We start from the raw sequence: 15,704 nt of genomic DNA, 5'->3' as shown, positions 1-15,704 counted from the left end.
TAATTTAGAAAGAAGATAGTACAGGTAAGTACTAGAGGATGTTTATACTGGTCTAGTAACCAAAACTTAGGTGTGCCTATATATGTATACTGGTTCCAAATGTTAACCTGATCATGCATGATTAGAACAGATAGGTGTTAAAAATCACCACCACCTTTCGCATAAACCAGACCCACTGGTAACACCGCCATGACTATATAACAATATTGAATGTCTCACCTCTTTGTGAGCTGGAGCGCAAGCCAAAGGTGAGGTACTGTGTTCCCGCAGTAACTGTAACAGCTTTGATAGCTGCTCTGCAGAGGGTGCTCCTGCCTTGCTCTGTTTTGTCTTGCCTAAGGCCTGCGGGTGCTGAAGCCTTTCCCTCTGCAGAGCCCCCCACCTCCCCCAGCCCCTTGGTCCAACTCCAGCTCTCCTGTACCTGGCAAGCACCAGCTGCTGCAGTCCTGGGTAGATTCTTGGCAGTCATCTGCCCTTTTCCTCCCCAGGCAATCCTTTGGCTCCTGTTCTACCACTCTTGGTTATCTTTGTACCTTGGTTTAGCAAGGTGAAAAGCTAAGAGCAAAAGAGACGTGGGGAGAAGGGAATAATAAAACAGTGACAGGACCAGGGAATAACAGTAAGTCATCAATGTTCTGGAAATGGGCAGTAGAAATTACAACCCGCTAGACTTCAAATGATACCAGACTCGCAAAATACAGGGCAGGTACATTGTCGCCAGAGATCAGTTGTGCTGGACACGCTAAGGGGGGTCTGCTGCCCTCGGCCATCGCCATACCTCCAGACCAACTCAGATGCTGGCATGGTGCGTCCCCTCTTTACGGACAGGGAGGAGGGCGCAGCTGGGCTGGCTGGTGGCACGTAGGAAGAGCCCTACAGGAATCCTCAGGCACTTTGTTTGTCTGCAGAGCCTGGGATCGCACCTGGTTTGGTGGCAGGGCTCTGGGATGAGCGTGCAAGTGCCCATCTATCGCTGAAGCCCAAGTGCCAGGGGCGAGCTGGGAGCAGTAGGCACGGCTGCCCATGCAGCTGCCGATCGATACCCACGATCCCAGTGGCTCACAGCAGCACTCCCAGGACAGGGACATCATAGCAGCAAGGATGAGACACGACAGCCACAGTCCTTCCCACGGTGACCTGTGCACTCCAGGGAACATCACTCCAGCTGCCATGAGGCACCCAGACATCAGCAGGGCTGGAAACTCTGCACAGGAAGATCTTGCCAGACACGGGATCGGAGAGGAATTAGGCTGTTTCCATCTACCTGCTCTGGACTGTGCACGTCAGAGCCACATAAGGAGACACCTTGTCTGGACGGTTTGGCTAACGCTTCGAAAGAAACACGCTTGGTTCTGCAGCTGTGTGGGCAGCCCAGGCAGCCACTGCTTTGATTTGCAGCCTATTGCTGAGCAAGCACTTGTAAATGATCTCCAAGCTGAAACCATGCTTTTGGCTTTATGAGTTATAACCTGGACTAAAAGCCAGGAACAGGGAAATGACTTCTTAAATGTGGTTTGGTTGTACAGTTGAGATCTGGGGCCAGAACCTGATCTGCCAGGAAAAGGAGACTTCGTGCCGCCTTCAGTAACCCCAGGCAGTCTCGCCTGCTGGAACCTGATGTTCAGAAGCAGGAGGTAGTTCCCTGGGGAGTCAAACGAAACACCACATGCAACTGAACAGCGTAACTCAGGCTGAACTACTGCGGCAAAGCGAGGGGTGCACCTAGAACACAAAGGCGATAGTCTGGCAAGAGTCCCTGGACAGCCTGGTCCCCACCCCCCCCCAGCTCTTCTCCACCAGTCTTCCTGACACAGCACAGGCAAAGGAGCCGGACACTGAACTCCAAAGGCAAAACAATAGTGGGAGCTTGCTCACCTTCCAGAACAAGTGTGAAGGGGCGTTTCTGCAGCTGGTGTTTCCTTGCCCCACAAATCTGTGTGCAGGCCTGGCTTTGGCCACGTGAGTGGGGATGGAAGGAGCTTATCCCTTCCTCAGTGCTCTGGAACTGGTGGGAGAAGAGGGAAGGATGGAGAAAGGACATGTCTTACCTGTGCCCGTGGACTGCAGCTCTGCTGAGGGCAAGCACGTGCTGTGTCCTGCAGCTGAGAACAGCAGAGACAGTGCAGGACGTGGCAGAAGGCCCTGCACCTGCTGCAGCTGAAGGCTAAGCAGAGAGGAGCTGAGCACCCTAGACCAGACTGCCAAGGTGTGGAGGAGGGTCTGACTCAGCAAGGATCCAGCAAGCGAGGGCGCCGAGAAGGGGAACTGCAGGGAGCTAGCGGTGCTGACTGGATCACAGCCCATGGGAACACAAAGCCCACAAATGGGAAGCAATCTGGTTCCCCATTGATCCACACAGGCCTGTGCACCTTGCTGTGCTCCAGTCCCAGCGGGGCACAGCGATAGCACCAGGGTGTCCTGCAGTGCAAGCTCAACCCTTTGCGGGGGGAGAAAGTCAGTGCAGAAGTGTAGAGTGAGCCACTGGTGGGACCAGGAGGTGCACCAGCAGCGTGGGTGCCCCTCACCAGTGAGCGGAGCTGCTGCACCTCTGCAGCCAGCTGGGAATCGAGGCGAGGGAGACCCATCAGACACTGCACAGGCTGCGGGCACTGGGAGAAACAACAAGGAATTCCAGCGTGTCCAGGCTCCCCAACACAGAGGAATCTGTGCCTGAAGGCAAACGCCGCCTCCTCTCCTCCCTCCCAAGTCACCAGTGACAACTGCAGACGCAACCATTTCTACCCTAAATTTCCACAGGCATTTCTAGTCAGACCAGTCCTGCTGCCACAGAGCTGGCAGCTCAGGCAAGGCAGAAACGGCCAGCAGGCAGGGTGCACCCACAGGAGTGCTCAGAGCGAGCACAGGCACTGTTGAGCTACCAAGAAATTCAGGCTGGGGAAGTCACCCAGGCATGTGTTCTGAAACCCTCCCTGGCAGGCCAAAAGGGCCCAATATTTCCCTACATCCCAGCAGCTTCTGGCAAGGGATGCACCCAGCCTCTAGAGAAGGGGGTGAAGGCTCCATCGCTGCACAGTCGGCCCATCGCAAGAGAGACCGAGGATTTACCACAGGAACATGTGGCTGTGACCACAGTGATGGTCACATCAAAGTCCTCACTCCACCACCTTGGAGCAGGTGCCGCTTGGCATAGTCTAAAATCTTGTCCAGTCCTAAACACAAAAGAATCAGAGGGAGCCAACAGCCCAATGCCAGACAATACTGGAACTTTAAATAATCATAACTGACTGGAGGAGGGTCATCTTTGTGTTTTACATCCTTACAGCCTGTTAATCACTCCCAAATCACTGCAGGGAACAGAAAAACGATGCGTTTCCTGCTCTTCACAGGCAGTGGCACATGCAGGACATGCTAGAGGAAGATGCCCAGAAGGATATGGGATTTCAGATCTCAGAGCTCTGTCACATGTTGGCTGCATGTATCCTACAAGACAGACCTACTTCTTGTGGTCCCTATCCCCTCATCATTATGGCCAGGGGATGTTTTGAAGTCACAACCACGACCTTCCAAGCCCGTCTGGTCCTTTCCAGGAAAGCAGGGCTAGCAGAGAACTATGATCTCCCAGGACTCAACCTGACAAAGAGCTGGGGCCTGTGATAATGTTCCTCCTGGGAGTAGGTGCACCCAAAGCTCACCTCCTCTGCAGTCCAGACAGGTAGCAAGACCCACAGAAAAGCAGGTAGCTACTGCACTAAGTACTGCCAGTCTTTCACCAACTGGCAATTAAATGAGCTTAGGATAATGGAGTCCAATTATGGCATTTATTTGTAAAATTATAATGCTCTGGCCCACAAATCCTGAAAATAAGCTACTGCAAACAAACCACAAACCAACAGTTGACATTTGTCACCACTTTCATTCAAAGGGACAAAATAATCAAATAAAGGCCGAGTGCAAGACTTACTGTGTGAGCATTTACTTATTCAACAGGGGTATAACAAATCATTGCAGTTGTCTTCTAGAAATAGAAGATGGGTCCAAGAGCATTCGTAACCTTTTTATTCTAAATTGCCAACAAGAACCTGGACAGAACTCAACTTTGAAACTACCCTAATTTTGCACATTCTAGTCAACATGTATTATTTTACACTGATAGTAATACAAATGATGAAAAATCAGTACTTTGAAGAACACTCTTTTCAAAACGTGAAAGGCATTGATTTCTTTCTAGACAAATACCATGTCTGGTTTCTTAATTATTTTTTGTGCTTGTATATTTAGATGCCATTTTGTAATCTGCATCCAAAGTTATTAGAAATATACTGCTTGATCCAAACATTTACACAGTCCCCATTCCTGCCTCCTCCCCCCTCAACAAAGAACAGTTATGTTAGAGCTCTCAAACGTGTTTAAAGTGTTAAAACCTACAAAAATCTGATGGAAACTAGACAGGTACTTAAGTGTACTATTTAAACTTCACCTGTTTGTTATTATGCATACTCTAGGGAACTCAGAGGATTCCCCATTGTTCTATGACTTGAAGCACCACGCATCCACATGATAGAGTTTAAGGCTTGAAGCTGCAAAGGTGTGATCAGGATGCTTTCTAGGAAGAAAACAGAAATCTCTGTAAATGTCCATGTAGTTTAAAACCAAAACTGTTCATTTTACATATGCTATGTGGATAAACTCAGATGTTGACAAGATAAAAAGCAAAAAGCGCAGGCACAGAAAAAATACTCCTAGGTTTGGCTGAGCCAGATGATTTTAATTAAACATTAGACAGCAGGAAGTCTCAGCCTGTTTACAGGCTGGAGAAACTCTCAGAACTTAATTTATGCTCTCCAGGCTGTAACATGCCCTCAAATATGACTTTGCTAGCTACACATTATAACTACAGTTTAGCGCACAGAAATTTTTCTGCACCTCCCCAGCAAACAAACAAACATTCTCACAAATGTCCAGTAAAGGTTCCACAGAAATCACTCTAGACACCACATACTCCTGAGAACAGAAATATGCAATGTTGCTTTGCAGATGCAAGACATGCTTATGGTGCAGGGTAGAAATTCCTGGAAATTACACTGTTGTGTGGTTCCTGACTTCCACTGAAATGGGACTATAATAGCTCCTGCCACCCCAAGGCCTCAATTCACACAAACCCACCATTTTTGCAGGGCGCTTCCTCCCCCCTCCACTCCACCCCCCCACCCCCAGCATAATTGCATAACTTCATTTACAGTTAGCACAAAACATCACGTACACAATTCTGAAGGGGCCACCTCTGCAAATGTACACGCTTGTCTTAAAGCACCAAGCTAAGGGACAAGATTTTAGTGCTATGTGCAACCCCCCATGCTGTTCTGTTTCCTGCTATCACTTCCCTGATTAGCAACCTAATCATACCCTACCTTCTCTACTTAAAATCACCCCCACCTCCCCACCCCCTCCCTTAAAACCCATCACCACTTCAGAAGAGCCCTCCTGACGTTTCCAAATCACTGCCACAAATACAACAACTTCAGAGATCATCTGCGCTGCCATTTGATGAGTGAACCAACAGAGACTTGCCAATTCCTGCATTTTTCCTGTTAACTAACCACTGCTGTCTGAGGAGGGAAGGTTTCTTAGTTGGTACTGGTCAAATTTATTGATCCATTTACTCAGTAATAAATATCACCAAATGGAGACGAGGGTAACTTATGAAACAAATGCTTGGAAAAAAGATTTGGCAGCCAAGGACAGTTTTACAAACTCAGATGTTGCAAAAACACGTCATGCTGCAACAGCCAAGTTTAGAGAGTCCTGCCATCAGATCCAGAGAACATCTGCCATCTGTGGGAGCTCTATGGTCCTAGGAAGGAAGCCATTCAGTGCTGGGGGAAACGAACTTCCAGGGGGAAGAGATACCAATACTCCAAAATCTGAAAAGGGCAAGACACTTTTTTTTTTTTTTTGCATGGTGGAGAAAAATACAAGCGTTTCCTCCACTCCCGAAGGTGAGAGTGGTCTTTGCTGAAGCAGCACTTGCCACCTTGGCAACAAGACTTACCTACAAGTGACATTTCTATTTAATTTGGCAGATTCAGCCTAACACTATGGCAATTGCACAGTCACTGGCTTGTGCAGAAGCCATGCCTGCAAAGCTCTGAGTACTGGGTTAGTTGCTCCAAGTGGGAAACAAAATAGTAATTCCTCAAAGCACCTTTAAGCTCTTGCTTTGCTGCTAATGGCAAATAATGGTCTGCAACTTCAAAATCAGTTTTCAACAAGGGAAACTCCCTCCCTCCCTCCTCCAGATGTAATTTGATAGGTTCCCTCCCCAGTCATGCTAGTTTAAGCAGCCCTAGTTTTACCCTTGCTTTGACTTAGCTGCGTCTGACAGCGAGCAGAGTTGCACAAAGCAAGAAAATAATTTGGTTTTAAGTTGGGGCGGGGGAGGGGAAGGTCGGGGGGTAACAGGGTTAGATAGTGTGGAAGGATTTCTTTAGTGAGGCGGAGTCCAAGTGGCTAGGGAGCAGGGCTGCTTAAACCAGAACACTGTAATGAAGGGCCTGTCAAGAATATGAAATAAAGAATACAGAGGATGCTCCAAAGAAAAGATAGGATGATCCAAGCATCAGATTCCCTTAGAAGCTGCTCCGAAGGAGGCAGGCGTTATGTACTACCCTTCCTGTCAATGCAGCAGCGGCCATAAAGCACTGCTGCAGCCAGCGATTTCAGCAACTCTTGTTATCTACAGAAGTCACAGTGCCAAAGCCACACGCATAGTACTTACAGCCTTTCCATGACACAGCATATGGGAAGGACTCAGGGGCACGTAATCTTGCAGGTAAGCAATTCCTTTGTTCAGAGGTGGTGGTACTGCAACTGAAAGACTTCAGTTACTTCCCCTAACAAACACACTTGCTCAAATGTATGCATTTCACTGTAGCATGGAAGACAGCAGGTACATAAGGGGATGGTACTTCAGCACTTGGAGGTGGTGCTGCTTAGAAGAGCTACATACGCCCTAAATACTAGAAAGTTTTCCAGAAAATGTAACAAGTAAAACCAGGTAGCACCGTTGTCACCCCTTACAGAAAGAGGGGTGTATCATGGTTGAGTTCATACAGAACTGCAGAGCTGGCAAGTGCAGGACTGTTGCCATGTTTGGGCCTAGATGAGCCTTAAAGCATGCTTTGGCCATCTGGCAGTGCCATCACATCTTGTATACAGCCTGCAGTCACGATCCACTGTTGAATCAATTAAACCAGTCAAGGCAGCTGCATCCAGTTTGCAGCTGGCAACAAAGCTCCTCACTCCCCCAAACCCGAACTGTGATTATGCTTTGCAAAGGGCAAGAAGGGGAGGTTTCCCCTAACAAGGCCCTAACACCAGCACATCTGCCAAGTCTAAGGGGGCAGGAGGTCACAAGGGACTGCTTCAGCTCAACAGAAGCTCCAGTAACTGCTTGAAAAGGCTCCAGAGGGAGGCACCTGGCCACATTTCCCAAGGTTCAGCACCTTTCTCCCTCGCACACTGGCCAGACACCCAGCAGGACTGAACATAGGCCACAGGCAGGAAGAGCACCCTGCCACACGCACAGACGAACAGAGAGCATCTGTGTTATTAAGGGCTTCCCTCTCTCATACGGGTCAGTCATATGAGAAAGCAAGCAATGCTGAACCAGCACCCTAAAACATTCACTCTTGATCAGTATCCCTCCTCCCAGGGTTTGCACAGCACGTCCAGCCATCAAGGTTGGGTTGGGAGTAGACTGCAATATTGCTCTACACAGAACATTGTTGTAAGGAATCAAATTTGCATTCACTACCTGTTTATGCCAGAGCTGGTCGTGCCCCAAATAAAAGGAGAATCTGACTGCTCTGACGACTCTGCAAAAAGAACCAGATGTTGTGGCTCAGAACTAAAACTCCAGCAACCACCAATATCTGTCATATTTCTGCACATTCAAGAGGGAGTAAAAGTTGCTCTAATGATGTCTGCTGCACTGTCTTTTAACTGAGGAACATAAAAGTTATCATGTTTCCATTGTCATCACTGCACATAAGGTACAAAAGCTTATATGGGAAGGAGCAGACCCTTGGAAACGTATCTCCATGCCAGTTACGGCAGGCACGTGGAATAGTTCTCTATACCAAGAAAAGCCTGCTGGGTGGAGAGATGCATGTTTTCAGGAAAGAGCATAAGCAAGGTGTCCTACAAGTGAAACCTAAGTGAACAGCATCTCTAGACTCACACTGTCCCAAGTGGAGTTGAAAGACAGGACCAGGGAGAAGGCAGCAGTGAGGCAGATGAGGAAGTTCCTTACCTGTTTCCCAGTCTTCATCACAGGGAGGTGCCTGCCACGTGCTCACAGCATTCATCTGCTCACTCTGGAACCTAAAGGACTGATTCACTTCAGGAAGAAAGAAAACTCATTGACTAGTAGTCAGTCCTGCTTCAAAGGCATTAAGTGCTTTGGATCAAGCTGTAAAACACCTCTTGGCTTTAGAGGAAACCCTGCACAATGAAAACAAGTTGAGTACATGCAGGAGCCAGGTACTGATCTGAAATTGAGCAACTTCAAATTCACATTTTTCAGTGAACAGGAAAAGACTCTGCCCCATGGAACTTTGTGCCAGGAATGCTCGAGTGAACAGGAAACCTGCTTACATGAATGCAGGCATCACTACGAGTCTCAGTGCAACTCTGCAGAAGACAGAAAACTATCTGTCTGCTCTGTAGTGTGGCAATCAAAGAGCCACTGCAGGGGATGGAAAAAACAAACATTCCTAGATATTCTAGTGGTCTTGGACAGCACTCCTCCCACCTTGTCTCACTGGGCAGGAGGCTGAAATCTTAATTGTACAGCAGATGAAGAAAGCACAGTAGCAGAGCAGCCTGAAAGAGAAGCTGCTCTATCTCTTGGTGAGAGTGAACTATTCAGGTTGCCCCCATGGAGAACAGCTGCAGGGGCTTCCATAGCTTAAACAGCTGTTTGGTAGAAATCAGCTTTTCACACAGCTTGATCAGTGATCAAGCCTCAATGAAGAGAGATCAGCTCTACGAAAAGAAGGGCCTGTCCTTCTGGTCATTAAATCATCCCAGCTCCTGCTGGAGGTACTTCAACATGCACAGTCCAGGGTACAACCTTTTTTTTCTTTCAACAAGCCTGGTAGTAAAACATGTACAAGGCCTACCAGGCAAATCCGCAGTATTCTCATGAACCTACCAAATAAATCACAGCAAATAAGACTAAAGTTTCCCAAAACTGTTGTGTCACACAAAACCACAGACAATAATTGGATTCCCAGTTTTCGGTTATTCTATGAGCTATCCTTACAGACAGGAGACCTCAGTCCTCAGGGTGAACAAACATCTTGGAGCACAGGTGTTTCTCGTACCTACATCTTGCTCAATGAACCCTTTGTCATTGCACTTCATCATGTGATCACTGAGGTCAGCTTGAGGAACTAGATGGCGAGCGTTGAAGGGGCACGTGGCCAATTCCTTTGCAACTTCAGGGTAGCTCTAAACAAGAGAAAACCGAAATCATGTGCCGTATCTCTCAAGTTCACTTATCTCATATTTATTTATCCACAGGGGAATAAAAAGGATATTTGTGATGTTGCTTTAAAAAAAAGACTAAATAAGGAATGGCAACACATTGTTCAGAGCTTACTAAGACTGCAAGGGGAAACTAACATAACTATTCTTCAAAACACAATTCACTGAGAAACTGAGCCACCCTTGAGCCGACTGAAATGAAACATACCCTCAGCTAAACTCCCTACAGTTTGCTGCAACACTGGCAATATGGCTGCATAGTTTAAAGCACAGATGAAATTATTTTTAAAATTATAGGGGAGAGATATTAGGCAAATCTAAACCATTCGGGTATTTCTTAAGTAAGCAGGCACAAAGGCAGAGACATTCCTTAAACCTTTCAGAACAGCTAGGGTGTTGGTAGCATTCCACCTGCAGACTTTGGTGCTACAGAACAAGCAGAACTTTTATCACAGACACAGGTTCTAGTGGCAGTGCTTAGTTGTCACACAGTAAATTACTCCACCTCCTGCAAACGATACAGCCTTTACTGGGAAAAGCACAACTCTGCCATTGTACCAGTGCCTGTGTGGTTCTAGCTGATGCAGCTGTGCTTGTCAGGGATCAGACTCGTACCTGAGGCTGATGCAGAAGCACCTTGTACAGACGCTGCTCAAGGCAGTGTCTCCACTGCTCCCGATACATGGCTGAGCACAGGCTGCAGGCACATCCAAGGCAGTTGTCATTACAAGATCTATACAGCCAGGGTTGCTGTGTCCTCATGTGTCCGTCGTTGGCTTCAATGAGCTTGAAGCAAGCTATTCTGGCCACACAGCAGAAGCCTCTCAGTGCTAATGCTGTTCAAGCTGAGGTTACAACTTGCTCTGCTTGCACTGTGCCCATTTGCATGGCAAGGCTGCATTCTGCACAAAGCAGTGGGAAGCTGAGGCAGGTGGAAGCATTTAATTGGATTTTATGCATAGAGTATGCAAATGAAATTCAACAAGCTACCAAGCAAGAAGGACAATCTGCACCCAGGCACTTGCCACTGTAAATAAATACACAATGGAATCTCCAAATGGATCAGATTATAATCCCCGAGCCTTTCTTCTGCTAACTACTTACAGACACCAACTTTGCCTGATTGGTGATCATTATCTCACCTCATCCTCCTAACTAGGTAAGCTTGCCAAAACTGCCTGGTCATCAGTCATGCAACACAAGGACAAAACCAATATTGTTAAAAGTTTACTTGCCAACATTGTTCACCTAGCTCACATGCACATTCTTGCCAAAGTTTGCAGGGGGTCAACAAGGAAAAATTCAGCCCTCTTAAATGCTGGAAGGATGGAGGTACTTGCCACTTAGCTCTGCCTACTACTTCCACTAGTTATTTAGTATTTTTTAAGGCTCTAGTTCCACTAAAATGAATTGTTTGCAAGTACTGATACCAGGGCACACCCCATGCAACTGCACCTGAACTGGAAGGCACTGCAACACCATTTTGAAAACACATTGGCTAACTTAATGAGGAACAATTGGGATTTAAAAAGTTTCAGCAAAAACCCAAAGCTCAGTCAGATGCTAGCACTTGACAGGTCTAAAGAAAACAAACTATGAGGACAACAGAGAAGAAAGGAAGGAATGCTTCCTATTAAATTACTTGTATCCAAATACTGGATAAAAAATGGAGAGAGGAAAAAAATTTCTCCCATATGTGCTGAGCCCAGGATGTGCAGTTTCTGCCAGATAGATGCACATGAAATAGTTACTAGCAAAACAAACAAACAAACCCCCAACCCTGCCGTGCAGCTGCATTTCCAGCACTTAAAGAATTGCAACATCACAACACTTCTACTCTGAGGAGCCAGAAGGCTGCACATAACTCAGACTGAATTCTCTCTGCAACTTAAAGTAGAAAAATGTATCTGACCTCCATGTGAGCTGATGGAAGGGACCAGAATTTCCTTCCTCACCTAACCACAGAAAATCTCCATCTCATTTCAAGAGAGCCACACCAGTCTTCAGTGAATTAACATGTGCTTGAAGCTATTACTACACAAATAATAAGGTTATATGAAATAAAGGCTAAACAAAGCTATGTGTCAGCCAGCCAGAAAATGCAACAAGAATGAGAACATGCACATCGTATTTACATGCACAAAATTACATTCAGTGACTTGTTTGGCAGTCCAGCTTACCTTCCTACACTTTACAAGGTGATAAGGAAAACGACAGGCTCTGATTTGATGATGTTTATTATATGGACACTGTATTAATCTCTCTGGATCCAAAATATCTAGTAAAACAGAAGAACAGAAAGAAAAAAAAACCAGAGAAAAAAAATAGTTAGACAAGATCTAGCACCACTAACACAGCGAAGTGGGAAAAAAACATACCACCACATCAGGGCTGTGATCTTAGGGAGTTAAACCAGCTGCTCTTCGTTTGAAACCATTCATTAAGGCAGGGACCTGTTTTGCATAATCAAAAAAAATAATTTTGGACTTCGCACACCTGGGATGTTAGTCAAAACAGACACAGACTAAGTTGCACTGAGCATAACTACTCCTTAAGTTACTATATTTGGTAGGTAACCACACTTACTCAAAGCAAATGAAGACAGCAGTACTTTTCCAGCTATCTTAGAGGACAATCAGCGGGATGATGATGTGCCCCCCAGCACCTTCAGTAGCATCATCAGTCTGAACCAAACCTTTTTTGACCAACAGCTAGTTTTGCTGGAGGAAGAATGCTGGGCGATTTAGTTTCATTTCTGATGAAGGAGCTTGCCTAACATAGCACACAGGACTTCTAAATGAAATGTTTCATAGGTCATGCAATTATTTAGGAACTGAGGAGTTACTAAACTGGCTAGATCACCTAAGAATCTAGGCACTGAGCAGTGAAGCAACACGAGTGCATGCATTCATGATATAACTTTTTACCTATCTATAGAGGAAATATGTTAAAATATAAATATTAATATCTCTTAACCCCCCCCCACATTTCCATATTCTCAATGAGGAAGAGAGGCAGCCAGAAGCAGACACAGGTCCCCCCTGCTGCCTGTGGGTCTGTCTGTGGGGTACACCCCAGGGAGCCACACCAGGCTTCTTTCCTCCTTTCTGCTCTGCCACTCTTTTTGCACAGGCTTTGGGAACATTTAGGATTTGATTACACTGTATCTTAAACAGAACTAACATAGGTGGTTTGGGTTGGAAGGGCCCTTAAAGATCATCTAGTTACAACACCCCTGTGTCCATGGGCAGGGACACCTTCCACTAGAGCAGGTTGCTCAAAGCCACATTATTACTTGGCCTTGAACACTTTCAGGGATGGGGCACCCACAGCTCCTCTGGGCAACCTGTGCCAGTGTTTTGCCACCCTCACAGTAAAGAATTTTTTCCTAGTATCTAATCTAAATTTACCCTCTTTTAGTTCAAAGCCATTATCCCTTGTCCAATCACTACATGCCCTTGTAAAAAGTCCTTCTCCAGCTCTCTTTTAGACCCCTTCAGGTACTGGAACGATGCTTTAAGGTCTCCCCAGAGAGTTCTCTTCTCCAGGCTGAACAATCCCAACTCTCTCAGCTTGTCTTCACGGGAGAGGTGCTCCAGACCTCTGATGATCTTTGTGGCCTCCTCTGGACTCGCTCCAATAGGTCCACGTCCTTCTTATGTTGAGAGTCCCAGAGCTGAACGCAGTATTCCAGGTGAGGTCTCACCAGTGCGGAGTAGAGAGGGAAAATCACCTTCCTCAGCCTGGTGGCCGTGCTTCTTTGGATGCAGCCCAGGGTACAGTTGGCTTTCTGGGCTGCAAGTACACACTGCGTGGCCATGTTGAGCTTCTTGGCCACCAAGACCCTAAGACACTAAGGCCCTGCTCTCAAATCCATTCTTCACCCAGCCTGTAGCTGTGCTTAGGATTGCCCTGCCTTAAGCACGAACTGCTGCTGTTCAGCCTCTCCCCTGCCATCATATCCCCTTCTCTTACACATGCCTTGCTGCTCGGCTGTCTCAAGAGCCATATCAGGGAACTGCATCAGCCCACCAGCTGACAGCTAGTTACGGTGTTGTTCCACAAGTCCCGACAAGCAGACCTCACGCTGTGAGCTACTAGGAGGGAAGGAAGGAAGGAAGGACCTAACCCTTCTTTCCCTCTCAGCTGTGCAGTGGTGCTGCTGTGAGCACCGCTCACCTCCGTTAGCCAGTTTAGGTCATTAGAACAGCTGAAAACTAAAGACTTCAGCATTAAGAAGGATTGACAAGCTTTGTAGTGTTTCAGCAGCCCTTGGGAGAGCAATCAGAAGTGATTTCTCTCTGTGAACTGGCTCAACGCCAACATCAGACCAAGTGCATTAGCAGTAAAAGCAAGGAGGCAGCCCGGAGACCCAGAAGAAGAGGAAAACGCAAAGCAGCAAACACAGAACCTCAAGAGGAGCTGGCTCCATCAGGTAAACAGCCGTGGTTAACACGAGGCTGCAACACACGCAGCCAGGACCGCAGCGCCACGCGCGAAGGCGCTCCCTGCCCGGCCGCGCCGCTGCACCGCTGCCCGTGCGCGCCTGCAGCCGGCTGAGACAGCTACAGGCCGGAGCAACACTTTAACCAAATTAGGTCACTTTATTCCGACACTTCCTAAACCCCAGGCACCCTCCCCCGGTAACGACATATGCATTAACCTTGTTCAAACAACACACAGCCCAGCAGGGGCTGCTCGGCTCGGCCCGGCCGGGGCTGGGGCTGGGGCCGGGGCCGGGGCTGGGGCCGGGGCTGGGGCTGGGGCCGGGGCCTGGCCGCAGCAGAGGGCAGCCGCCTATCGCCTCCCCCTTCCCTCCCCTGCCCCACGGCCGCCCCACGCCGCGCCTCACCGGGGTCATCCTCCAGCTCCATGGCGCAGCACGGCTCGGCGGAGCGCGGGGCCTGCGGGGCCGCGGCTGAGGCACCGCCGCCCCCTCCCCGGGGCCGGCCCCTCCCGCCGGAGGGCGGTTGCCGGTTGCCGGGGCAACGCCGACTCTGGGGGCTCCGTCGCCCGCCATTTTGCCCGCCCCTGGTCGTGCGCGGGAGCCCGCTTCCTCCAGGGCAAAGCACGGCCTGCGCCGGGGCCCTCCTCGCCACCGGCTGCCGGGATGGGGACTGAAACCTCATAAACCCTTTCCCAGGGCAGGGGGAGTGTGTCCCCGCGCTGGGAGTCTGGCAGGAGGCTGCTGCTGGGAGGGAGCTGGAAGGCGGCCGAGGGCGCGGAGGGGCCGTGTGCTGCGCAGCCCTGCTGGGTGGCCAGACCTGCCGGGCTGTTTCCATATGTTTGGAGCAGGGCGATTTGGTTACCCTGCCTGATTTGTGTTCCCATAGGTCTCCTACCTCAAAGGCTCAGAGCAAAGAGACAGCTTCCTCACTCGGGACCTTGCGGGGCTGCTGCCCTCCCAGGGCCCTCCGCAGCCCAGGCTCCTCAACCATGCCTGGGAGCGGCCACACAGCCCTTCTGTGGCACAGGCACCGAGGCGAGGAGACCATTCCTGGGCAGAGGCTCAGCGAAGCTGTGCCTAATGGCCAGGGGCTCTGAGGAGTCATGGATGCCTTCCTTTCTCACTTGCAAGTTACACTGCCTGAAGGGGGCCGGCTGCGCTGTGTCCCACCGTCCCCTCCTTCGGGAATAGCGAAGGTTCTCTGTGCCCCAGCACATCTAACTTCCCAAGAGAAATGCCCTTCCCCTTGACTGTATGCGTCTGGACTGTCCACAGAGGGAAGGGCCACACAGTGGTCCACACATGCACCACACAGTGACAGTTAACAATTATTGTGTTAACATCCACTGCACAATCGTTGCCAAAAACCCCTCCCAGAACCAGCCCTGATCAACACGTCTCTCCCTGGGCATCTTGGGAGAGCATCTGCAGGGTAAAGGAAGACAAAGAGACATGAATTGGGAGGCAGCAGAACTTTAATGAGTCAAAAGAGGGAAACAAGGTTGCTCAGAGTGGAGGCCCCAGTGCAGGGAGCACCAGGGGCAGAAAGGAGTCTGTGGCCCTTCACTGTGGTGGACATCGTACCAGCCATCTGCCTGCCCCACAGAGGGAGCAAAGCCAGAAGGTCTTTACTAGACTGGCTTTCTGGTGCCCACAGCCCACGGGACTACAAGAGAACAAGGACACAGGAGGCAAAAGAGAGAGTGGAAGCAGGGAAAGGCAGACACGGGCTGTGCTTTCTGAGAGC

At 48.8% G+C, this 15,704-nt stretch overlaps 1 protein-coding gene across 2 annotated transcripts; it reads right to left on the bottom strand.

Moving 5' to 3' along the window:
* Window positions 1–3,910: 3,910 nt before the first annotated feature.
* Window positions 3,911–14,574, bottom strand: LOC102048978 (gametocyte-specific factor 1-like). 2 transcript variants are annotated; one of them, XM_055697663.1, is made up of 7 exons: window positions 14,363–14,574; window positions 11,691–11,788; window positions 9,348–9,474; window positions 8,273–8,359; window positions 7,775–7,835; window positions 6,737–6,822; window positions 3,911–4,564 (listed from the first exon to the last, which is right to left on the bottom strand). In XM_055697663.1, coding segments are annotated over exons 1-7 (483 nt in total). In that variant the 5' UTR covers window positions 14,385–14,574; the 3' UTR covers window positions 3,911–4,562. The 2 variants fall into 2 exon arrangements, with proteins under 2 accessions (XP_055553638.1, XP_055553637.1); XM_055697662.1 differs by having other exon boundaries at window positions 6,737–6,828; window positions 14,363–14,564.
* Window positions 14,575–15,704: the final 1,130 nt, after the last annotated feature.

This window comes from Falco cherrug, chromosome 20 (assembly GCF_023634085.1).
Source record: "Falco cherrug isolate bFalChe1 chromosome 20, bFalChe1.pri, whole genome shotgun sequence".
NCBI classification, from domain to species: Eukaryota; Metazoa; Chordata; class Aves; order Falconiformes; family Falconidae; genus Falco; species Falco cherrug.
Note: the sequence above shows the minus strand (reverse complement) of the source record. Positions and strands in the feature narration are given on the sequence as shown.